The following is a 25,390-nucleotide window of genomic DNA, read 5'->3' as shown; positions in this document are numbered from 1 at the left end:
ACCGGAATTCTCCGAATTTTTTCCCGATTTTTCTTTATTTTAAAATAATATATTAAATAATAAACTATTCAGGAAAATATTTCTCGGAATGATTCTGACGTAATCTCCCTGGACCAAGCAGCGAGATTTCCTACGTGTTACTCAATTGAATGGATGTCATTTAAAATTGACATTTGAGCTGCTCCTGACGCGTGGTAGCGAGATTTACTGTACATTTAATTTTTTTTTTTTGTAATTAAGAGAGATTTGTGGGCAGACAAGACTGTTAAATTTAAAATAATTATGTACAAAAAATATGTAATTACTATACTTGGTTAAATTCAAATTTAAAGTTTTAAAATTATGGCGATAGAGTAGCATATGAGCATTCACCGAAATGATGAGCATGTTCGTGATTTGATTAATTTTTATTTTTACCTTTTGAATTAATAATAATTTTATTAAACTATTTGAATTAAACTAAATTGTTTGACTTTAAAATTTTTTATCAAAATTTAATTAACCTAGTGTAAAGAAATTTGTAAAGCTAACACATAGAAATTTTGCTTTCCTTCTTGAGTGCCAAAGAGTCAATGTTAAATATACTTCAATTTTTTAAAAAGATTTTTTTTTTTTTGTGAATCCAAATTTCACACCATAAGTAAGAGTTCAACTCTCAACTTTTAACTTCTTTTTAGTAAAATTGTATGATTATTCAACATAATTTAAGTCAATTGATTAAATTATTTACAACAAATGATTAGTTGAGTAAAATATGAGAGTAATAATCAATTTAAATTAATAATTCAGTAATTAGCTATGTAATTCTTTCAAAATAATAATTTTTAGTTTATTTACTATAAATTAAATTTATAATTGATAATGAGAATAGTACCCATTTAAATCAATCACTTGATTATTGAAGATAGTCTTATTTCTTGATTAGGTTGAATTACATACAGTAAGATTCTTATTTATTATGGATTTAATTAAATAATAAAATATATTTAAAACACTCATCTGAGTATTTAAAGTAAATTTTTAATTGTCAAAAATGTGATTGAATTTAGAAGAAAATAGAAAATAGATATTTATTAATTATATAAAAATAGGAAATTTGAAATAAAAGTAATATTATAAGAATCAATTTTTGTATAAAAAAAGAAAAGCAAATAATATAATTACTATAATAAGTGACACTATGTAAGATATATATTTATTGGATTCTTTTTTAAACAGAGACATATTTATGGATTGATAGGTAGTTAATTATACATAAATTTTGTTTAAAAACAATGTTAAATTAGTTGATTTAAATTTTAATTCTTTATTCACTATCATATATATTGAAAAGGTACACATTATTAGTTGATAGTACAATAAAAAATGTTTTAAGTAATTTATTCAAAATTAATTAATTGCATTGAGTTGAGCAACCACTTTTTTATAAAGGGTTAAACATGTAAATTAAATTGTGTTTTTTAAAAAAGTCACACATTTGTGCAATACTTGCGTCTCTCCACTAATTACATATGAACAGATCAATAATTTTTTATTTTTACTTTTAAAATATTTTTTATTGATTTAAGAAAATATTAAATTTTAAAAATTAAAAATTCTAATAATCAATCTGAGTTCTAAAAAATAATGATACTAATAGCAATGAATCATGTGATTCAATACTATATTGCATTTTGAAAGTTAGCTTTAAATTTCATTTTTTGATTTATGATAATTAAACACTGCAAAACAATATTTGGTTTCATTCCAATATTGACCTTCTCCACCAAAGCTCATGACTAAAAAAATATATATAACTATATAGGTTGGTTGAAAAGTGGAGGGAAAAAATCTTGGATGAGAAAATTGAAAGTCATAGAGAAAAGAAAGAGATTGATGAAGAAGAAGAAGAATTTGGAGAATGCTCATATGCTACTCTATCTTCATAATTTTAAAACTTTAAATGTTAATTAATTTAAATTTAACGAAGTATAGTAATTACATATTTTTTGTACATAATTATTTTAAATTTAATAATTTTATCAGAAATCTTGCCTGTCCATAAATATCTCCTAATTACCAAAAAAATATTGAATGCACACTAAATTTCACTGATTCACTTCAATCTCGTTATTTGGTCCAGTGAGATTTGTTACGCGTCAATAGCAATTAAAATGATGATTTTAAATAACATCCATTTGATCGTGTGATGTTAGAAAATATTTTTCTGTATTATTTAATATGTTATTTTAAAATAAAGACAATTCAGGGAAAAAAAATCGGAATTCTCCCTTTCCTCTCAACTCCTTCCCCCCCACCAACACCACCCCCCCCCCCCCCCAACCCCAAGTGAAACCTCCTCTCTCGGCTACTCCCTCCCCACCCCCGGAAAGCCTCTCTCGGCTCCTCCGCTCCTACCCCCCTCGATCGGCTCCTCCGCCGCTCCCCCCCTCGATTGGCTGCTCCGCTGCGGCCGCCGCCTTGGCCTCGCCTCCGCTCACTCCCAGCACGCTCTCTTCCACCCCAAGGTCGTAATTGTTCTAATTTTCTTCCATTTTAGAATTCCGAGTATAAAGTTGCAGTGTGTTTCTGAGTGGGCATTATGTTGTTCCTAAGATTAAGACCATGAGTCTGCCGCTGCAAGCCTGTGACGGGCGGCGGCCGACGGCTGCGTGCGGCCAGCAGGGAGTGTCGGAGTCTGCTCAGTGCTCACGATTCTGGCTGGGTAGCAGCTAGCAGGGACTGAGGGAGTGAGGAAGGCTTCTGCTTCTGCGCGGCTGTGAGACCGTGACTCGTGAGGGAAATCCGGAGATGGCGTGCGCCGCATGCTGCTGCAGCTGGTTAGAAATTAGGGATTTAGGGTTAGGTATCAATTTCAAATGTTTTTAATTGTATATATATATATATAAACGGGTCGTCAGGGGGGTGATCCGACTGGAACCCACTTATAACTCGTTTAAATAAATAGGTTGGAATTAATTCGTTTATAAATAAATCAACTTATGTTAAATCCAACCTCAATTTAAATGGGCAGTTCATAATTGGTTGGCTTCCAGCCAATTTGAACATTTTAATTGTCTTCAAATGTGCTGATTCCATGGGTTATATAATAATTTTATCTGAAATTTGGTTTTAAAAAATTGAAATTTTCCCTTTTTTAGTTTCCCCAATCCAGCCTCCAGCAGCCCTACCTCACATCACACCTCATTCAAATTTCAAGCTTAAAGTTTATTTGTCCCTTTAAAAAATTTCTCATACTAGTATTTTCTCAATTAAAATATTTTAAAATTATATATGGAAGCAAATTTGAAGCTTCTTTGTCTTGTACGTTTCTTTTTTCTTCTTTTTTTTTTGTAAAAAAAAAATTTACACATCTAAACTTTAAAAATCAAAATTTCAAATATCTTCTTTTTGAATCATTCTCTATACTCTCACCTAAAGTATTTTCAAGTTGTATTTAAAAATAAATTTCAAGTCTTAAATTTAAATTTATATATTTAGAAAAAAAAAATCAATCTAAGTTGGTGTTGCATTTTTTCTAATTGTACACATAAATTTTATATTATGAAGGCACAAGGAGTGCAATTATATAATTATTACTCAAGTTGAATTATTTGTTTAAAACTATTCTTTGTATTTATTGGGCCAATAGTGATGTATGTAATTTTTTGCTTTTTGATGACATCAGTGGAATGTATTTACTCATGATTCTAATTAACAAAACTTTTATTTTTGATATATATATATATATATATATATATATATATATATATATATATATATATATCCACTAAGCATGATTCTCGGATCCTCCACGGCCTCCAATAATCATCAATATAACCGTACGCGTACTTGCACGAACGAAATTTAATATAGATTTGTTTTTGGTACTTAATAAAAAACATGACTAAAGCAAGAATATGGATGCATGAAATTACAAGTGCTAATATATGGGAATAATGAACCCATGAAAAGCACAGAGATGCTGAGGAAGTTGCAGTAAGAATTTCAATTTTCAAATACCTATTCAAAACCCAATAGTGGAATCAAATCTAGAATTTGAAAGATAGAATAATAATCATTCTTAGTTCAAGTATATTGACCAGTAGGAACAGAGATTGAGATACAACCCGGGGGGGGAAAGCTTTAGCTAGCTTTGCATTTTGTAATTACAAACGAGTTCTTTTGCTCTTTTTTTTTTTTTTTGGTTTGGTTTGGTTTGGTGGGGTGGGGTGGGGTGGGGGTTGAAATTACAATATAAGTAGTTAATTAAGTCATCTTCTTCTCTTTTTCCCCTTTGTATTTTACATGGGGAATCCAAATGGGTGATACCCGGATGACCCTCCGCCATGGAAATGGGGAGGGAGGGCCATAGAGCCCATGACGGGTTGCCCCGACACGAATTGTCCAGATTGAACGGAGCCACCGGTCTGGGGCATAGGATCATCGACTGCGGTGATGTCATGAATGCTAGAGCGTTTTTTCTCTTTTTTAACGGAGTTGAGTCGGAGAAAGTATTTCTGGGCATGGCTTGCCACCTGAGTTGGGGTTCTCGTTACCACTGCATTTCTTGATATGCTCCTCCAATCTCCCTTCCCATATTTTTGAAGCCCAATCAAAAACAACCTGTAATGGTATTCAATATTTTTGGAGAATTAATTGTTGGTAGTAGTATCCCTATTAGACAGACATGGGAGAGAGAGAGATTTTAGACGCCGAGGTGAGTCTCACATCCCTGCATCTTTATAGTATTAGAAAAATTAAGCTTTCGTAATTTGTTTATCTTCTCAACTAAACTAAAAGTATAATAATTAAAATAAAAAGGTCAGGATTCAGGAGCCGTGGAGGACCAGTCGAGCTCAACTTTTTAATTAGCAGCCTAATTTGAAATCTTTAGTAAAGTTAAACTTGATTGCGTAATTAATTAACAATCGCCGACCATGGATCTCACCTGTGCTCTTCTTCCGTCCAGGGAATTCCCTTCTTCCTCTCCGACTCCCCCTGCCTGGCCCGGGACCCCGAGCCGGACGCCGCCGAACCGGAGTCATCCGGGTAACTCGGCAACTCGACTCGGCCCGAGTCGATATCCTCCACGTCGTGCACCAAGTCCTCGTAATGGCGCCAAACTTCCCCCACGGGCTTGCCCACCTCGCCGGCGATCTTCTCCCAGCGGTCGGGAGTTCCCTCCGGGAACATCACCAGAGCCCGCTCGAAGAGCTTGTCCTGGAGGCGCGACCAGCCGGGGGAGTCGCCGCCGGGGGTGCCCCACATGTCGCGACTGCCAAACATGGCCTTAATTCGACTTGGGTAAATGTCAATTTGGTGAAGAGCTGGGTTTGTAAATTGTGCGTGGGGGTGGGGGTATTTATATGGGAAGGACTAAGGAGAAGGGTAGGAAAGGGCGGGCCGTTCGGATTCAGATTACCTTAAACCTTTCGGCTGTGACTCTGACCAGAGTCCAGAAGTAACACGTTGTGATATTACCATTTTTTTCTCTTAATTTTTTTAAAATTATTTAATTGGTTAATTAATTTATTATTTAAAAATAATAATTTGGCAGCTACTTGAGGGGGGAGTGCGGTCCACGTGGACAGCTGAAAGCCGGCGCTGGCTTTTCAAATTGACGTGTGATACTGATTCAGTGTATTGTTGAAGTCCCAATTTTTGTCGTGGTTTAGTGCTTTAGCGCGAACATTGTTTGACCAATTGACCTTTTTATGAGACTACTAATGATTATTATTTATTAGTACGAGGAGGTATTTGGTTGGATAGAGTTGAACAACCATGTATGTGCATGTGTTAATTAGTATGAGATTTCAATAATGGTAAGGATTGCTATAAAATGATGTAGAAATTAATAATAAGATAAATAAAGATTAACAGAAAATAAATGGAGACGAGACTGAATTTGACGTGATTCGAATATACTTACTTCATGGGCGGAAAATTATAAAGTGATATGGAACTGGTTTTATATAAGATATTTCTCCCACTTTCTTTAATACCTCTCATTTTTTTTTTTTTCTACTTTTACATTTCTTTCTTCTTCTTTTCCTTTATATATGCTCCCCACTTCAAGCATGCAATATGTATATATAAGCATGCTATATGTATATCACAAATGAGAGGGAGATGACGCCCTTTTATTGGACAAGGGGTGGAAGATGAATTAGTGCAGACATATAAGACAGATTCATAGGGATATGAATTAGTGTGTGTGTGTGTATGAGGTAGGTTCATAGGGATATGGGGGGACATCCACTTATATTTCATAACACTCCCCCTTGGATGTCACCCATATATTAACTCTTTCTGCTAAGATCTTTAAGGTGCCTTATTCTGATAAGAAGAACCAATTTCTTGAATGTTATAATAGGTAAAGTTTTGGTGAACAAATCTGCTAGTTTATCACTTAATCAGATCTGCTGAACATCTATATCACAATTCTTTTAGAGTTCATGTATATAAATTTTTTTGGGATATATATGCTTTGTTCTATCACCCTTTATGTATCCTCTTCTTAGTTGAGCTATACATGCAGTGTTGTTTTCATATAAAATTGCTGGAATATTCTTGATTGATTGAAAATCATAATTTTCTTAAATATGAGAGATCATTGATCTAAGCCACACATTCTCTACTAGTTTCATAGGTAGCTAGTATTTCATAAATATTGGATGATATTGTTGTAATTGTCTGCTTTATTCTCAAATAGCATTGAATGTGTTTAATTTCATTCTAGTATCGTCGAGTAAGAACAAAGTTATATCTTGCTAGTAGATTTACAGCAAATGCAATATCGGGTCTTGTACACTTTGGTAGATACATTAGAGAGCTGACAACACTTAAATATGACACTTCAAGACCAAGTAATTCTTCCCCCTCATTATGAGGCTTAACTATGGTACTTAAGGACCAAGTAATTCCCCCCCCCCTCATCATAAGGTCGAAATTGATCTTTCTTAACACAATCACGCCATCATTAGAGATTCCAAAGGATGAATTTTATCCATATAAAATTGTCTCAATACCTTTTCGGTGTATTTAGATTGATGAACAAGAATTCCGCCATTTACATATTCAATCTATAGGCTAAGACAATTTTTTATCTTTCCCAAATCTTTCATTTCAAATTCCACCATTAGCAATTTTAGTGAGTTCTTCAAGAGTCCCAACTAATTTCAAATTATCAACATAAACAACAATTATAACAAATTTGGATTATGATAAAAACGCATGGACAAATTGGATCTTTAACGAATCATTCTTTCACAATGTACTCAATCGATTGTACCACATACGTCTAGAATGCGTTAATCCATATATGGAATGTTGGAGTTTAACTATACATAAATTTATGGATTTTGCTTCAGCAAATTCAAATCCTTCAGGGATTTTCTATATAAATTTCACTATCCAATTATCTATGGTGTTATTACGTCCATAAGACGCATGCTCAATTGTTCAGCGACTACTAACCCAATTAAGAATCTAAAAGTGATTCCATCCATTACGGAAGAATATGTCTCCTCATAATCAATTTCGAGTTTTTGCGAGAAATCTTGTGCCACAAGCCTTACTTTGTATCGAGTAATTTTATTATTTTCATTTAGATTGCATAAAAAACCCATTTTTATCCAACGGGTTGGACATCTTCTGGTGTTTGGACTACAGGTCCAAAAACTTCTGTTTTTGATAGAAAGTTTAATTCTGATGTGGTAGCCTCTTTCCATTTTGGCCAACCACTTCTATATCTACATTCATTAATAGATTTAGGTTCATGATCCTCATTATTTTTGGTAATGTTATTACTTCTGGTAATGTCATTATTACTTCTGGCAATATCAGTAGCTACTACATATGCAAATTTGTTGTTGACAACAACTTTATTTATATCCCATATTTCTCCTGTGTAATGAATTGAGATCTCATTATTATTTCCAGGTACCAGACCTTTTTCAAGGGATGTCTCTTCAGGAGTTTCCTCTTCAGGAGATTCCTCTTCAGGAGGTTTCATTATAGGAATTTCATTTTCAGGAGAAATGAATTTGTGAATGTTGAATAAATTATTCACCTTTGTAATCTCTTCTGGAGTGTTCACAGATTTCAATCTTCTCCTTCTGAGAGTTTTTTCTTTTGCACCAACAGGCCTTCCATGCTTAACTTATGGTTTAGGTTCATTAATCAGCTGTTGTCCTTCAGGGACATCAATACGTGTTGAAATATTTGCAGCAGGTATATTAGATTTTAGTATAACCTTGGTATCTGCAAAAAAATCTGGTAACTAATTTGTAATCCCTTGCAAATGGATAATCTTCCGAACTTCAAGTTCACTTTGATTTGTGCAAAAATTTAAATGAGATAAATACATGACATTCCACGTTATTTCATGTTGTGCTTCAGGCACCGATTCTTATCCCCCTAATGCAGGGAATACTGCTTCAATAAAATGAGAATTAATTTCCCTTGATAACAAGCAATACACATGAAATCAGTTGATAAAAGAATCTTCTAGTTCTTTAATGGATGACCATGTGAATTTTCAATGATTCTTTGCATTATTACACCTCTAGGATGCCCAAGACGATTAGACCAAAGTGTAAATAACTTTCAGTTATTGCACTTTTAGTGCAAGATATTATATGATTCAACTGCTATAATCTTTGTATAATACAAATTAGATAATAAAGTTGACAATTTTTTTAAAATTTGTTTCTTCCCATAAAAAATAGAAGTAATATAAAGAAATTATTTACTGCCTTTTAATTGTAGTTTCAATGTGATATCCATTAAATCTTTAAAGTTTAACAGATTTCTTTTGGATCTACTGTAATATAAAGTTTCATCAATTTGTAATAAAATACCATTAGATAACTTTGTATTAGCTCTTCTGGAGCCTTCAATTAAATTTGTAGAAACATATATTTTATTGACATTTATTGAAAATATATTCAAGTAATGAAAATATTTCCTATCTCAAAGATTTGTGTGTGTTGTAGTTTTGTCAGTTAAACAAACTTTTTTCCTTAGAATTGAACAAAGCAATGATAAATTCAAACATAATATTGCTTACTTTGCATCATTGTTTGATTTGCAAGAAAATCAGCAACATTTATTTTTACTTCTTTAATATTTTCCTTTTCATTTATAGAGGCTTGGTATAGATCTACCAAGTGCTTAGGCGTACAACAGGTACGCGACCAATGACCATTTTACTCCGCATCTGTAGCATTTTTTTTCATAATGCGTATTATTAATTATCCCGCTTCTAGGGGTCATTCCTCTTCTGGGGGTTATCCCTCTTCTGGGGAATTGTATCCTCACGACTCGACGCCAGTGACAATTTCAATCACGACCACAACTATGCCCACGATCATACATTTGTCCTTGTCCTTGACCACAAAACGTATTCATATTCTCTTCAGGGAATATGGTCGAACCAGTTAGATGAGTTTGGTAATATTTTATCAAAAGTTCATTATTTTGCTCAGCAATAAGAAGACATGATATGAATTCAGATTTATTAAATTTCCTATCCCTATATTGCTGCTGCAGGAGTATATTAGTGGGATGAAAAGTAGTAAAATCATTTTCAAGCATGTCTTTGTGAGTAATATTTTCATCACATATTTTTAACTTCGCGCTAATTTTATGTAGAACTAAATTATATTTACTGATTGTTTTAAAATATTGCAACTTCAGGTACAACTATTCATATCGAACTTTTGGTAAAATCTAATGGTCAAATAAAATTTGTTTTGTAGGATAAGTGGGTATTTAATAGTGAGGTATTCAATTTTTAATTCTTCCTCTAATTAGAGAGATAACAATTATGAGAAAGAAGAATTATTAATTACATGGGGAGCTAAATATAAAATAAAAGAGGCAAATATGCTCGAGCCCATGCATGATTATATATATAATAATATATAATATTTTCTTAATAAACTGCTCAATCCATGCACCTTCCACAAATCGTCATACATACATGCGTGAGGAAGATCATGACTTTTACGCGATCTTGCAAGGATACGATATTTCCATCTAAAACAGTATTTTTCAAATTCATTGTATTTGGATGGATTTTGGCATCAAGAATATACGATATACAATTATTGTCTTTTGATGTCAAGTAGAACAAATAAATTAACAATAATAATAAGGCAACTTGTAAAACCAGAATGTTAAACCTGAAATAAAACTGCGACAATAATATAATATTATTTTCACCCTTCTGGGGTTACTTAAATATGTTTCTTTAGGAACATTATTTTATTTTTCTCAATTTGTACTCTTCAGGAATATGATTCCAATTAACAATCATAAATTGGATAATAAATTACCACATCTTTTGGAGGTTAAATATACAATCTCATCTGGAGGATAAATGTTTCACTTCTTCAGGAGGTCGATTTTTACATCTTTTCGGGAGATTAAAAATATACCCTCTTCGGGAGGTCTATCTCTTCCGGAGATTGAATATGTAGACAAGAAATTTAAATATATTACCCCTTCAAGATGACTATTTTACCATCTCTTCTAGATATTGATACTTTAAATATATATATATATATATATATAAGCGGTACATAAATAAACCGGCCATTAAGGCGGTATAAACATAAATAAAGCCACCCATTAAGGTGGTATAAATATATAGAAATATGCCAATTGGTTAGAGACTCGTGCTAATAACGTGTTATAAAATGATGCATAAATTAATAATAAAATAAGTAAAGATGAGCAGAAAACAAATGGAGACGAGACTGAATTTTTCGTGGTTCGGATAATACCTACTCCACGGGCAAATTGGATCAAAACTTCACTATTTCAAGATGAATTACAAAGTGATATGGAACTGGCATTGTACAAGATATTTCTCCCACTTTCTTTTATATCTCTCATCTTTTTTTCTACTACTACCTTTCTCTCTTCTTCTTTTCCTTTCTATATGCTCCTCATTTCAAGCATGCAATATGTATATATAAGCAAGCTATATGTATATCACAAATGAGAGGAAGAGGTGCCTTTTTATAAGGCAAGGGGTGGAAGATGAATTAATGCAGACATATAGGGCATATTCATAGGGATATGAATTAGTGTATAGGGCAGGTTCACAGGGACATGGGGGGACATCCACCTATATTTCATAACAAGAATTGCAATTTGTATTTGTTGTTTATATTAAAATTTTAAAGTATGGAATGACAGTATTAGCATTGGATGACGTCAAATTGTGTATCGACAATATAATAAATGTTTATAAATTTTGCTTTTATCGTGTTTGGGTCAGAAAAATTGAATCAACACTAAGCAATTTGTATGTATAAATAGGTTCATGGCTTAAGCTTAATCTTTTTTTATTTAGTTAGGTTCACTTGTTCATGCACAAAAATCTTTTTATTTCTTAAAATCGTATCCAAGTTGATAGATTTGTAGCTTAAGGCAACTAAGAAAGTAAAATTAAGGTTTAATAGTTAAATTTTATAATATGCTAACAATTTGAGGATCAAGAGTGTGACCAATACTAATAAAATTCATATAGGTAAAATCATTAAAAGGATTTTAGAGGTAAGATTGATTCAAAGATAAATTTACCTTATGTTAGGTACAAAATCTATACTTCCAAACACAACATTAATGTAATTAGAAATAAATAAAGTGTGGGGATGATGCCTACTTGAGCAAAAATTGAAAGTTGGGCCTGCTCTTTAATGGAGATGATTTTCGCTCGGCAAGGACTAGTTTAAACCTCACAAGTGACCAAGATATTGTTGAAAATTTGTATTTCTAAGTTTGTTGCATATTGAAAAATTGAGTAGAAGATGAGTGACTTACACACATATTCACACACACAAACACACACATGAATGGGTTCGAGATGCAGTGTCCTAAAACCTTTAGTCAAATTAGTGCTCATCTATGTATATCAAGACTCTTCTCTCTACTAATGCTAGAAAGAGGTATTAGTGTTGATGATTTAAATTGGGTTTGTGTATTTATATGATCTTGTGAATATAGACCCATCAAAAATAAGGAATGGGTCATACAGATGAGTAATTTCGTAGATTCGCAAATAGGTTCTCATAGTTTTCAAGCTTTCTTATGGTTTAGTAATAGCTCTTGGTTCTTTGCTGAGAAAATAATGAATTTTAATTAAAGAAGAGTATTTGAAACTGAGAAATTTGATTTGTTAAGTTGTCTCGATCATAAAAAATTAAATGGAAGATAAATAGTTTATATATATGAATGAACTAACTTTAGACCTATAAGCTCTTGGGTAAAGTTCATACTACTAAAGTAATGAGAACTCCACCTATGGCTAATATTAAAGTAGGCAAGAGTTTCAATTTTATGACTATATTTTCATTAATCTTGCCTATTATAATTATAGAGAGATCCTCTCTACTTTGGTGTCTATTTTTTAATTTAAAAAAATACCCTTTTATAAATATTGGTTGAATAGTAAAATTAATTCAATATAGAAAATATAGGTATATCATGACAAGCATATATATGACTAATTAACTATAATTAACACATAAATTTTAATTTCATAACTAATCCACAATTTCTTTCTTTCATTTTTCTTAACATTCTAATGTAAAGTATTCATATTTCGCTAAAAAAATGATGGTTCCAAATATTTATAGCTCTTGTAAGTTATTCTTATTGACAACATGATTGAACGTATAAGGTTATGTATAATTTAGTTGAAATGCCAACTTAAATCAAGTTGTTCACGTAACTATTACAAAATTAATTAATATAGATCTCTTGTGGACTGATTGACGTGACGAAAGGTTTTTACTACTACTATTTACTTGATGAGAGGAATAAAAATAATGTTACTAAACTATGAAAAATGTTGTGATTTTAATTGAGTATAGGATACACATACACACACTCAGCAGAAGATGTAAACTTGCAACAAATCACCAAGCCTCAACAACACACAACCAATATGGATGAGAAACAACAATTTATCACATAAAAATAAAGCAAATGACACTCAATATTCACTATAATGTGAAGAACAACAATACACTAGTTTTCTATAAACAAAATACATTCAGAAATACATAAATAGAAGTTTCTCAGAGGTTTCCCTCCAAATACCCAACTACCACAATGTCCAAATTCAAAATTTGAATTTCTCTTTGTGGCCCAGGCGACGCTCGTCGAAAATTACAAGGATTCGTCGATGATACGAAGAAGACCACTCATCAACGTCTCCATACTCTCATCGATGAGTCTACAATTCTGATAAATTCTAACTCTCAATATCTACTCGTCGACGAGCTCAAGGCACTCGTCGACGAGTGCCCGTTGCGCAGCCCCTCCACGTTCTTGTTCCTTCCCTTGTTTATGAAACTCCAAGTATAAGAGCCACACCATAAACAACAATCTCCACCTTAGTGATTATACGCCCCCTTAGAAGAATACTGAAAAACATATGAACTGCTCCACCTTGAACTTGAATCGCTCGGTTGGGTTATGTCTCTTTCCTAACACTTGGAGACAAATACCAAGTCCAAGCAATACCGCTTGAACTTACTGATGGCAGTTTCAGCTTCTACCATAAACCCCGATGTAGTTGTAGATTTATCACCCAAAGACTTCACCCTAGGCTTCCAATAACAGTAAACAAACATATCCTTTTTCTCTTTTGGAATCTGTTTTCCATCTACTATTTTAGTGGGAATAAGGTCTCCATCCATAACTACTTCCTATGCTTTCCAATCCATGTATTGGAGATAGATTTGCATTCTCTTTTTCCAAAACGTATAATTATGTCCACAAAATATTGGTGGACGTGTTGAGGATTGACCTTCACCGAAGGGTGCTACTCCTATATTTGCCATTTGATCTTTTTATAGTTTCTTGTTAGAAATTACTATATTTAGGCTCTAATACCAATTGAAATCGGAACAGCTTCCCAAGAGGGGGGTGAATTGGGTCTATTTCCCTTAATCTTAGTTCTTTTGAGTTGTAACAACAATCAAAACTTAAATACAATCACAATCAACACAATAAGATCAATCACTCAATTTTTGTAACAATAGCCCTGTATAAATGTGAAAATTTGCTGAACTTGTTATAAGCCTTGTATCACAATTATTCTTCTCCCTAATGTTTAGCTTTTAAATAAACTTTCAGATTAATAAGTCAAGGATGATCAACCAACGTAGTCCCTTTCGGTTTCCGCAATCAATGTTGATCAATCCAAAACAAATTACCTTCTAGTCTATTTAATAACCAAACATTCATAATTGAATTTTAAAGCAACCACATATATTATATCTTTTACTGAAAAATAAAGAGTAGGGTAGAGAGAGAAGAACACAGGGTTTTTTACGAGGTTCGACTTCAACACAGCCTATATCCTCGCCCTTGGCAAAATCACTAAAGGATTCACTATTATCGTTCCTTTACCGGGCGAAAAAAATACCAGTTACAAACACCCCTTGGTTAAGACTACATCCTGCCTTCTCCAAACAATATCCCCATGTTTGGTCCAACGATTCAGCACTCGAACCGTCAATTAACCTGTTACAAAGATATAAAACAAGGCATACAAGAACTTGCTCCTCAAAGAGCTGATTAGTACAAATTGAAACACTATGTACTTTAGTAAATTCAGAACATGAAATTTCAGAATGAAGCTCTTAGAAACTTATCACCGTAGGTATCTTTCAATGGATGAAAGAATCAACAATTTGATGCACAAACTCAGTGAGAAACTCAGCAAAGCTTTCTGAGAATTTCGTGAGTAATGAGAGCAATAGCACACTTTCAGAGTTTCAGTAGGCTTTGAGAGAGAATGAGAGCTGAATTGATTTCTTGGTGTATAAAACAATCATCCTTGAGGGTATTTATAGAGAAAGAAAAACTCCTTGTTTGTTCCCCAAGTGTACTTAGAGTTGTTTCCAAGTTTTAAAATTATTTAAGCTTCAAATAATTTGAATTTCAAAAAATATATCCGTTGGAAATTTAAAAACTGCCGCGAGCCAGATGACTATGAAGTCCTGGAAGTCGTCTATCCATATATTATAACTATAAAATTCATAGGCAGAAAGGTGGCAGTCGTCTGTCACTTGATTGGCAGTCATCTGTCACCAGAATAATTTAGTTTTTATACACCACAGTAGGGAAGTAGTCGTTTGTCCATATGGTGACAATCGTCTGTCCATGAACAAGTCAACTTTTTCAATATACACAGAAGGTTGACAGTCGTTTGGCAGAACACTCACAGACGGCTCACTAGTCACTGGCAATCGTCTGTCCATTACTTGACAGTTGTCTGTCAGTATTCTGACTTGTATTAAAACACTTCAAAACATGCCAATTGTCTGTCTATGAACAGACAGTCGTCTGTTAGCATATTTTCCTCATTTCAACATATTTTTGAATTCTCTCTTCTTTGCTCAATTAATCTTGGAATATGAGTTTGTTTAACTTTGAAAAACGTGTTCCAAACTTTATACTAAGGTCTCTAAGTCTCTTTACCTAATGAGCTTCAAAATGAAAGATTCATATTTGAATATACTTAGAAGTACTTACAAAGACTTTGTCCTAAGCTTATTTTGACACTTTCTTTGCTTTGAGTCCTTTCAATGTTGCTTCTTCAATCTTTCAGTCTTTAATGAGCTTTCATTATGGATCTTTGGTGTTCTTATATGATTTTCCTTGTTCCTTGATCCTTGTAAGCTTTCATGTCAGGGTATATGTAATTTAAGCAAATCATTTTTTTTTTTTGTAGTCATATCACTTGAAAATGCATTAAATAACTCTACTTTGTTATCATTAAAACTAAGAGTTTGTAAGCCTAACTAGGCCAACACCCATTTTTACCAAAAACCATAAAATTGAAAAATAGTAAGAAACAACATTTATACATAGTAAAATTTTGCAAATGAGCAGTCGAAATGTGCATAAAGACATAAGATATCTTTCTAGAGGTTTAGTTTTCAAAAAATACTGACGTAAACAAATCCCCTTACCTTAATTCCGCAAATCGAAACACGAATGAATTGATTCAAAACAACGACACAGGATCCCCAAAACCAAAAAACTGAAGAATAATTCTTCACTATAATCTCGACTACTACTTATATACTGAACCAAAAACAAAATCAGATCCTTACCTTGATTTTAGGGAAAAACCCAAAAATCCTTAGATCAAAAATCTTATTCACTATGATTGTAGAGATTCTTCTCCTAATCCACGTAGTGATGTCAGATTGTTGATTCTGGCAACCGACAACACGAAATCCTAGAGAGAGAAAGAGGGCTGGTTGAGTTATAGAGAGAGAGAGAGAGAGAGACAGAGAGAGAGAGAGAGAGAGAGAGAGAATTGAGTTTCTTCCTCATTAAGAAACTAAATGATATTTATAAACAAGGTTGACCCGACTAGCCTCATCGACGAGTTGGAGTTCTTGTCGACGAGCTGGAGAAAGGCATTCGTCGCCGAGAGAATTACCTCGTCAACGAGCCTCAGATTTTAGAATCTCTGAAAATCTCTTGGTATCTTCTCATTAACGAGTCCCTGCGTCTCATTGCCGAGCCACAGAAGTGACTTCATCGACAAGAAATAGAGTCTCTTCAACGAGCTCCGCTATTTTATCCTTTTTAAATTCCCTTATCTTTTCTTTATTTATTTTTTGAATTCGGGTCCTTACAATCTCCCTTCCTTTAAGAATTCCGTCCCCGAAATTCACCAATCGATACTAAGCATACTCTACCTTACATCAGAGACCTACAGAAAAGTCGTAGTGGATACGTTTTCTACAATCCTTGGCTGCATGCCCCTTTTTGTTGTAGTAGTAGCACGTACCAGAAAATCTCTTTTTGTTCTTTCCCTTCTTCTTTTCATTATTATTGTCCTTGCCTTTGATCTTTACAGTGAAAGCACTACTGCTTTCATTTTCTATGGTTCTCAGCCTCATCTCCTCCTCTAGCAGTAAAGCACAGAATTCCTCAAAGGTTAGTGTAGGAGTTCTAATTCGAGTGTTAAGAGCAGTTACCAAACTGTCATATTTTGATGGCAACACTCGAATACATCTTCAAGCTAACTCTTCACTGGTCTTTTCTTTGCCCACTACTGCCATCTGATCACACAAATTTTTGATTCTGGTGATGAATACTTCTACCAATTCTCCGTTATATAGCTTTTCTGCAGCAAGTTGATTCTCCAAGTTCTGAATGCGTGTTTGGTTCCTTGTTTCATATTGATTCTTTAGACCATTCCAAGCATCTACAACCTTGGATGTATGCTGGATCAACTTAAGTACAAAACTGGATACACTTATGACAATAGCACAAAGTGCATCTGCATTATGCTTTTTCCATGTTTTGATAAGGGCAGCATCTGGAGGGATGATTACCTTAGGATTGGTGGGATCAGACGTGCCAATTGGTTCTATATCCATACCTTAAGCTGTATCAAGTAGTTCATATGAATCCAAAATAGCACTCATCTTGAACTTCCACAAAGTGTAGTTCGTTCTGCCTAGCTTTCCTTCTGTGAATGCTGGTGGACGTATCCGAAGTGCTGGTGGAGATGTAGTAGCGGAAGATGAAGTTCCTGCCATTGCAACGTGTTGACTTGATAGGTCACATCCATTTTTGATCATGACAAATACTCTTGGTACTGATGGTTGTACTAAGGCTTGCATGCAAGTTCACCTTGTGCGCATACTCGAACTGAAAGACATATTATGATGACGTGCAGTGTTCATGCCGATGAATGAAGAAGTTTGTGTTGTATTTGTATTTCTTTTTCACTTTCTTCATTATGAGATGTAATATTATTATGGACTATACACTGCTATAACTTGTAATAATTTGCATCATGCATGATAGGTTGGTATGCTCAAATCGACCCTAGTTGGACTTTAGGTATCTACACAAACCATAGAAAGACTCAAGGGCTTCGGTTGACCGACGCTGGATTTTTTCAGTAGGATAGAAAGTCCTTAGGTCCCTAAACAAATGCACAAACAATCCCCATATCACTTATATAATCAGGGAAATTAGATAAGGCAAAAATGGACTTAAATTGAAAATATTGAGTGGGTTCGGGCGACCAAACCCAAGCCTTGTAAAACGATTTAAGCGACCGAACAAGTCAACATGTTGACTTCATGTTTCGAGCACCTGAACCTATATTGAGCGTATCTCCCTCGGGCACTTGAACCTGTGTTAGGTTCCTTTTCAACTACTTGAGCGCCCAAACGATCACGTTCAAAATGGGCTCGGACGACCTAATTGGTTGATTCGGTTAACCAAACTTGGAACCGAACACCTAAACCTACAAAAAAATGCTACTGACTTTGGATCAGCCAATCGGTCCTCAATTCGGGCACCTGAACCATTAAATAATGGTTTTGTGACTGAGTCTGTTCGGGCACCTGAACCTCAGGCTAGGCACCCGAACCTCTCGGGTTAAAATATTTTTATTGATTTTTTAAAAGGGGTAAAATGGGTTAATTTCATTAAACTTATTTTAAACTTTTCTAATTATCCCCATTTAGTCCCCAACGGTCAAAAAACCATCCTTGCCTATAAATACCTGTCATTTTTCATAATTGGCAAGGAATTAACAATTTGATTAAGGCCAAATTCTCTCAAAATTTCAAAATCTTATTTTAGCCTATACTACTCTCATACACTCAAAAGCTTCATTTTCCTTGATTATCCAAGAGTTGTGAGTGTATTTAGAGTTCTTGTGTTTCATTCTCTATTTGCTTAAATACTCTCATTTGCTTTATTATTGATTGATTTTAACATTGGGAGTAAAGCTTAAGTTCTCCCATCAATTTTATTTGATAAATCTTACGTGGGAAGACTTAGTGGGTTGTGGTTCTTGCATTGTCATTGCAAGTTACCTAAGCCTATATTTTTGTGCGCAAAATCATTTTCAAAACTTGCATTCAAACACTCCTTGTGCTTAGTACATTGAGAATATCTTATTGAGTTTGTTTGAATCAACTTGCTAGCATGTTTGAAACCTTGATATGATCTTGTGTTATTCTCATATTGTGTTTCAAATCTTGCTTTGATATACACTCTAGATCTGGACTGATAATCTATACTTATTTGAGTGTTTAACACACATTAGAGCACTGAGCATATTTACATATCATACGTTCTTGCAATATTGCTTGAGCTATACTGGTGAACATATCTACTTGTGAAGAAGCACATTTCTGTGTGCAAAATTTTATACACATTTATTGTATTCTGGGCACGGGCCTGAAGAAGGAGACTAATCCTGTTGAATAGTCCCAAACTGGCTTAGACCCAGTTAGGAAAGTTAGGTGCGCTATCCTGGTAAGGCGTGTTGGTTGAGGTCAGTCCCTTGAATTGACCTAGTTGTAATCGGTGCCGCTCCACCTGTTAAGTGAGCAGGAGTGGAATCCTTGTACTAGTGTGGCCAAGGCGGGGACGTAGACAATTTGGCTGAACCTTGATAACATTTTAGGTGTATTGTCTACTTTTTAGTACTTTACTTTTATTGCACGTGTATGTTTATTTATTGATCGTATAGACTGATCTTAGGTTATGTAATACTATTGTTAAACCGATTGACCTATGCGATAATTTTTAAATATCTAATTCACCCCCCTTTTGAGATTGCACCAAAATTAACAGAACATATCAAAAATTATAATTGTTTCTTCTTAGTAGCCTTCAACTTTGATACCATGTAGAATAACAACACCAAGATCTATTTTAAAGAAACGATTGAAGAGATAACACAAAATTTTATTACAACAATCGGATTACAACAATTTGTCCAACCCTGCACTCACTAAATAAGCTTCAATGGCGAAAGGACAACAAATAGAAAAACAAAAGAGGACACAATCTTGCAGTCGAGACATGTGCAGTGCTCCGGTGTGGGGGGGAGGGGGGTTTTATTTATAGCCTCTAGTCCATGGAAGAAGCACATGGGTGGCTCACCTACCATGGCCGACTTTGACATTAGTGGTCGAATTTGACATTAGTGGCTGTCTTTGACATTAGTAACTGTTTTTGACATACCATGCTCATCGTTCACACTAGATAAGCCATACTGTCTTAGGGGGCAATACCCCACTTAGGGCGCTGCCCTCGGACCCCTGTGTCTCGGAGGGGAATGTCTTCTATCTTCGTAGTACCATTGCGATCTACCGCTTCGAACTCATCTGAACCATACATTAGGTAAGTGTGCCAATTAACTCGTGGGAGGTGGGCATTGCACACATATACACCAATAGTCCACACATTATAGACCTGATTTGCCACTTATTTAAGAAGGTTTTAGATTTTATTCTTAAAAAATATGTTTTCTTTTACCTTACTTTCAGGAATAGAGTTTACCTTTAATTTGAATTCAAACTTACATGAATTTATATGAACTTTAATATAAAATTATATTTAATTTGTTGTAAATTCAAGCCCGCAAGCCCCGCATAAAGTAGGGGTGTGCAATTGGTTGATTTGGCCAATTCTGCCAATTAATCGAATTAACCAAATTTTTTCGATTAATCCCATCCCATAATCGAACCAACCAAATTGAGCTCTTTAAAAGAACCACTCCCGACCGAACCAAATTTTTGGATAATTCGGTTAACCGAATAAAATTAAAAGTAATTATAGAAAAAAAAAATATGAATGTATAATTTGTATGCTGAAATGGGAATTACCAAATGGGAAGGGAGGAATATTGGAAGTTAGAAACCCTAGCCTAAAATCATATAATTGGGTTAACTGAATTATATTTTTTTCATAGTTGAATCGAAAACCGAATACTCGAATTTACTCCATTTTGAAACCGAACTGAATCGAACCAAACTACAAATTAACCGAATAGAACCGATTGAATGCGGTCTATTAATTCGATTAAAATTGAATTATGTCCCCCCTAGGGTAAAGTCCATACTCTAAGCATTATATAGAAATAAAATAAAGTGAAAAATGAGTAGCAAAGATTCGTACAATTCATGTATATATATATAAAGTGGGGGTGGGCTCCACCGTCCCAACCTGTAATTAGAGTGCGGCGGCAGCCCCTAAGCACAAAGCGTGCGAGTGGAGAGAGAAAGAAGTCTAAGGAGCCAATCATTTTCATTTGAGCAGATGTGAGCCGCTGGACGTACAGGAGATGATATTGGATAGACCCCAATAGAATTTTAGAATAGAAAATTTTGAGCCATGGAAAATGACACTTCCGTCACTAACCCAAATTAACCATTCAGCTTTTCCATAATGATCATTACTTAATTAATTAATCTGTTAATCATAATATTGTCTGTCGGCTGATATCACAATGATAATACCATTGCGTAATTGTCAATCCCTCCGGCTTAGGGTCTCCGATTTTGATTGCTTGATTATGATTCAAGCAGCCTTTTGCCTTTTGTTGTGTATCCATTTCCCATTCCGAATTAAGTTTTTAAATACAATTTTATATGATGTATTCCATTTTATTTCAGAGTTTCAAATTTAACGAATGAATCTTGTGTTTCAGCATGAGATAAAAGAATTTTTTATTTATTTTTAATTATAGAAAAGATTATGAAATATTATTAAAAAGTTTAGGAGCCTTATCTTTTTGTTTTAATGACTAATTGACTAAGAGTATTTGGAAGGAGATTCCATAGTGTATGTTATTGTAAATGATATTATATTAATTGATGAAACTAGGGATGGAATAGAGGCTGAGTTATCAGTATGGAGAGAAGCTTTACGATTTAGAGATTTTAGGATAAGTAGAAATAAGATAGAATATATAAAATGTAATTTAGTAATGATAGGAGGAATATTGGAGACTAAGTTAAATTTGATGATGAATAAATAAATAGCACTTGCACATTTAAATACCTTGAATCTATTATGCAAGTTAAAGAAGAAATTAAAAATGAAGTAATGCATAGAGTTAAAGTAGGTTGGGTAAAATGAAGAAGTGCTTCAAGTGTGTTCTGTGATCGTAGAATACCTTTAAAATTGAAAGGGAAGTTTTATAGGACAATTATAAGACCAGTTATGTTATATGGATCGAAATGTTGGGCGACGAAGAAATATAATATCAAAAAAGTAAATATTGTCGAAATGAGAATGCTTAGATGGATGAATGGTATAACATTAAAAGATAAATTAAGGAATGAACATATTTGTAGTAAATTAGGTGTAACTCCTATATAAGTTAAGATAAGGGAATAACGACTCAGATGGTATGGACACTGCAACGTAGATCATATAGTGCACTAGTGAGGAAAAGTGAGTTTGTTACTGTGGGGGGCAGTAAAAGGGGTAGTGGTAGACTTAAACTAACTTGAGACGAGATAGTGAGTAAGGATTTAATTTCTTTGAATTTGTCAAAAGAAATGGTTCATGATCGCATAAATTGATAAAAAATGATTCATATAACCGACCCCACCTAGTGGGACTTAAGGCTTGATTCTGTTGTTGTTGTTATTATTGTATTTAGGAGCCAACTTAATTTTCTGACAATTCTTCAAGTGAGTTTTACCATTGTTTCTTATGTGTCTTAAATTGTATTTTATGTCCCTTTAGATCAATTATGCCTTTTATGTTTTGACCTAATTTGGACCCATTTACTTAGCCTAGATGATTCTTCTTCGACTCAATCACACACTTCATCTTTAAACTGTTAGCAAGTCAAGTGAATTTGTTCTTACACCTTAATTTTATAAATTTATTTTATTTTTTTTCGTAGATTTACAAACGTCTATCGACTTTGATACCAATTATTAGTATCGTGCTTAGATTTACAAACATCCATAGACTTTGATACCAATTATTAGTGTTAGTGTATTTTAATATTATTATTATTATACTGTTTGTATATTATAATAATATTATTATTTTATCTTGGAAAAGAAGATGTACCTTGGATTGGGTTATGATCATTTATTCATGTATCTCATAAATGCATAAGATTAATGATATGAATGTACCTTGAATCTAAGATTGTATCTACTTAATATATATATAACTTTTTTATTAAGTACATGGAGAATGAATGGTCATTTTGTATCTATAAATAGACTCTTGAGGCATTAGTACAAGATATCAATCACTTATCTTCATTCTTATCATATCATCATTCTTTTGAGTCTAAATAGTTTGACAAGTAAAAAAATATGTTTTTTTATGGAGCTTTGGTCTCCTTCATTTGTGCAGAATTAGAGAGAGTCATACGATTCAAATCGAACTGTTGTATCCTGAGAGAGATAAATTTTGAAGAGTTCTACTGCACCAGTTTGTGGGTTAAGCCAAAAATCCACAGATAGCTTGAATCTTCTTAAAGAAAGTGAGATATTTGTATCTCAACCTATTTGTGAATCTTGGTTTTTATTTATATTTTTATTTATGTTTAATTTTAATGTTTTATTATTTTTATTTTATTAAATTTCCTAACAATTAGCATCTAGGAAGTCTTTATCGCGAGGACTTAATATATATAGGTGAGTGTTAGCACCAAAGGAGTTCATGAGTGGTTTAATATACATAAGTGAGTACCAACTTGACCAAAAAGTTTAAGCCTATTAGGTCTTGAGTTCAACCATGTATATAAGTACTCATCATTCATTCAATTTTCCAATGTGGGATAAACTCACAAGTGGAATTCTCAACATTCTCCTTCTCACTTATGAGTTTCAACTGCTCCTTAAGTGCGCCTTACGAGCCTCAGATTGCATTCCACGTGCCTCCGAACTAATTCTACTTCTCACATCTTGACCTTATTCAGATTCATCTTGCAGGCTTAGATGATCCTTATTGATCTCGGTCACACATTAGGTCCTCAAACTGTTAGCATGTCAGGACAATTAGCTTCACGTTTTGACTTTTACAATGTCGCTAACCCAGAGTTACAAATTATTGGTTCTGATACCACTTGTTAGCACTAGAAGAGTCCATGGGTGGTTTAATACACATGAGTGAGTACCAACTTGACCTAAAAGCTTAAGCCTATTAGGTCTTGGGCCTAACCATGTATATAAGCACTCATCATCCACTTAATTTTCCAATGTGAGATAAACTCACAAGTGGAATTCTCAATAGTGAGTACTACCTTAACCCAAAAACATGAGTTTTAGGCCCATCTATGCATATGGATCACCTATCATCCACTTAATCTCGATTCAAGACAATACTCATAAGTGAAATTTCCAACAGATCTTACATCTCAATAACAACAACCATGACATAAGCAATATAAGTAGTGATCTCACATTATTCTCATATATTGTTAGAATCACTTATTAAAAAATATTTTTATGATAAATATATTTATTTAAAAAAGGATTGATAATAAGTACTAAATTGGAAGAATACTAATTGTTATTCGTGTTTTAGATCGTGTTTAAAAATAATTATAAGTACCTGGGTGCGATCATACAAGCACTAATGCACCAAATCCTATCAGAACTCTGCAAGTTAAGCGTGTTTGGGTAAGAGTAGTACTAGGATGGATGACCTCCTTGGAAGTTTTCGTATAGCATCCCTCTTTTGAAAAAAAAATTAAAAGTACTTATAAGATGGGTACTTTTATTATAAATGTTGTATGAATTTATTATAATAGTACCATCATTAACTTTCAAACTATGATTAATTATTATAATAAGTAACAAAACTTTTATAATTTTTTATGTTAATTAATATTTTTAGTAAAAATATAATATTTTCTAATTAATAAATTAATTAAAAATTTTAAACTTTGTCTAATTAACTAATGAAATAACAGTTTTAATGAATACTTGCAATTAATATTTAGATAGCCGTATGAGTTTTTGTAATAATAAATATTATTAAATTTCAATATATAATTAATATATCATATTACATAAAATTTCATTTGATTATTCAATTATGTTAATAAACATAAATGTTTATTATTATTTTTAATTAATATTTTAACTATTGTTATAATTGATAATTTAATTAATTGTATCAATACTTGACATTTTAAATTTTTTTTATTACATAGGAATTCAAACCACCAACGAGCCCTTCGAACCCCGTGGTGCGGCACCAAACCTACGGATCAGCGTCCTCCGCTTAATATATTAGTTAACAATTTAATTAAAAAAAACAATTTAAACGTGGTCCAACTAACACACTTTTAATTAAAAATTCAAATATTAAATTTGTAATATTAGTGTTAGTTATATGTTTAAAATTTAATACATTAACATTGCAAAATCATTAAAGTAATTAACATCATTGTTAATTAAAAATTTAACATTTAAAAAAAAAAGAAAAGAAAGGCGGCACCTCCATTTATTTATTAATAAACCCTCACTTTTGGCGGAGGAATACTGTGGTTACAAGACAATTAATGGGAGAAACAAAAGACAAAACATTAAAGGTCTTCCAAAAAAAAAACACCAGCATCCAG

General features: G+C 33.2%; 1 protein-coding gene and 1 pseudogene across 1 annotated transcript; one reads left to right on the top strand and one right to left on the bottom strand.

The window, feature by feature from the left end:
* Positions 1-4,037: 4,037 nt before the first annotated feature.
* On the bottom strand, positions 4,038-5,416 carry LOC131149808 (transcription factor SRM1-like). The gene is made up of 2 exons (XM_058100569.1): positions 4,931-5,416; positions 4,038-4,605 (listed from the first exon to the last, which is right to left on the bottom strand). Exons 1-2 carry the CDS (start codon positions 5,266-5,268, stop codon positions 4,284-4,286), a joined length of 660 nt encoding a protein of 219 aa, XP_057956552.1. The 5' UTR covers positions 5,269-5,416; the 3' UTR covers positions 4,038-4,283.
* Positions 5,417-24,377: 18,961 nt separating this feature from the next.
* LOC131149938 (5S ribosomal RNA) lies at positions 24,378-24,497 on the top strand (annotated as a pseudogene).
* Positions 24,498-25,390: the final 893 nt, after the last annotated feature.

This window comes from Malania oleifera, chromosome 2, assembly GCF_029873635.1.
Source record: "Malania oleifera isolate guangnan ecotype guangnan chromosome 2, ASM2987363v1, whole genome shotgun sequence".
NCBI classification, from domain to species: Eukaryota; Viridiplantae; Streptophyta; class Magnoliopsida; order Santalales; family Ximeniaceae; genus Malania; species Malania oleifera.
Note: the sequence above shows the minus strand (reverse complement) of the source record. Positions and strands in the feature narration are given on the sequence as shown.

Coding starts and splice junctions, on each gene's coding strand:
- LOC131149808 (XM_058100569.1), bottom strand. CDS start 5,268: ATGTTTGGCAGTCGCGACATGTGGGGCACCCCCGGCGGCGACTCCCCC. Junction 4,606..4,930: donor TGGACGGAAGAAGAGCACAG/GTGAGATCCATG, acceptor ATACCATTACAG/GTTGTTTTTGATTGGGCTTC.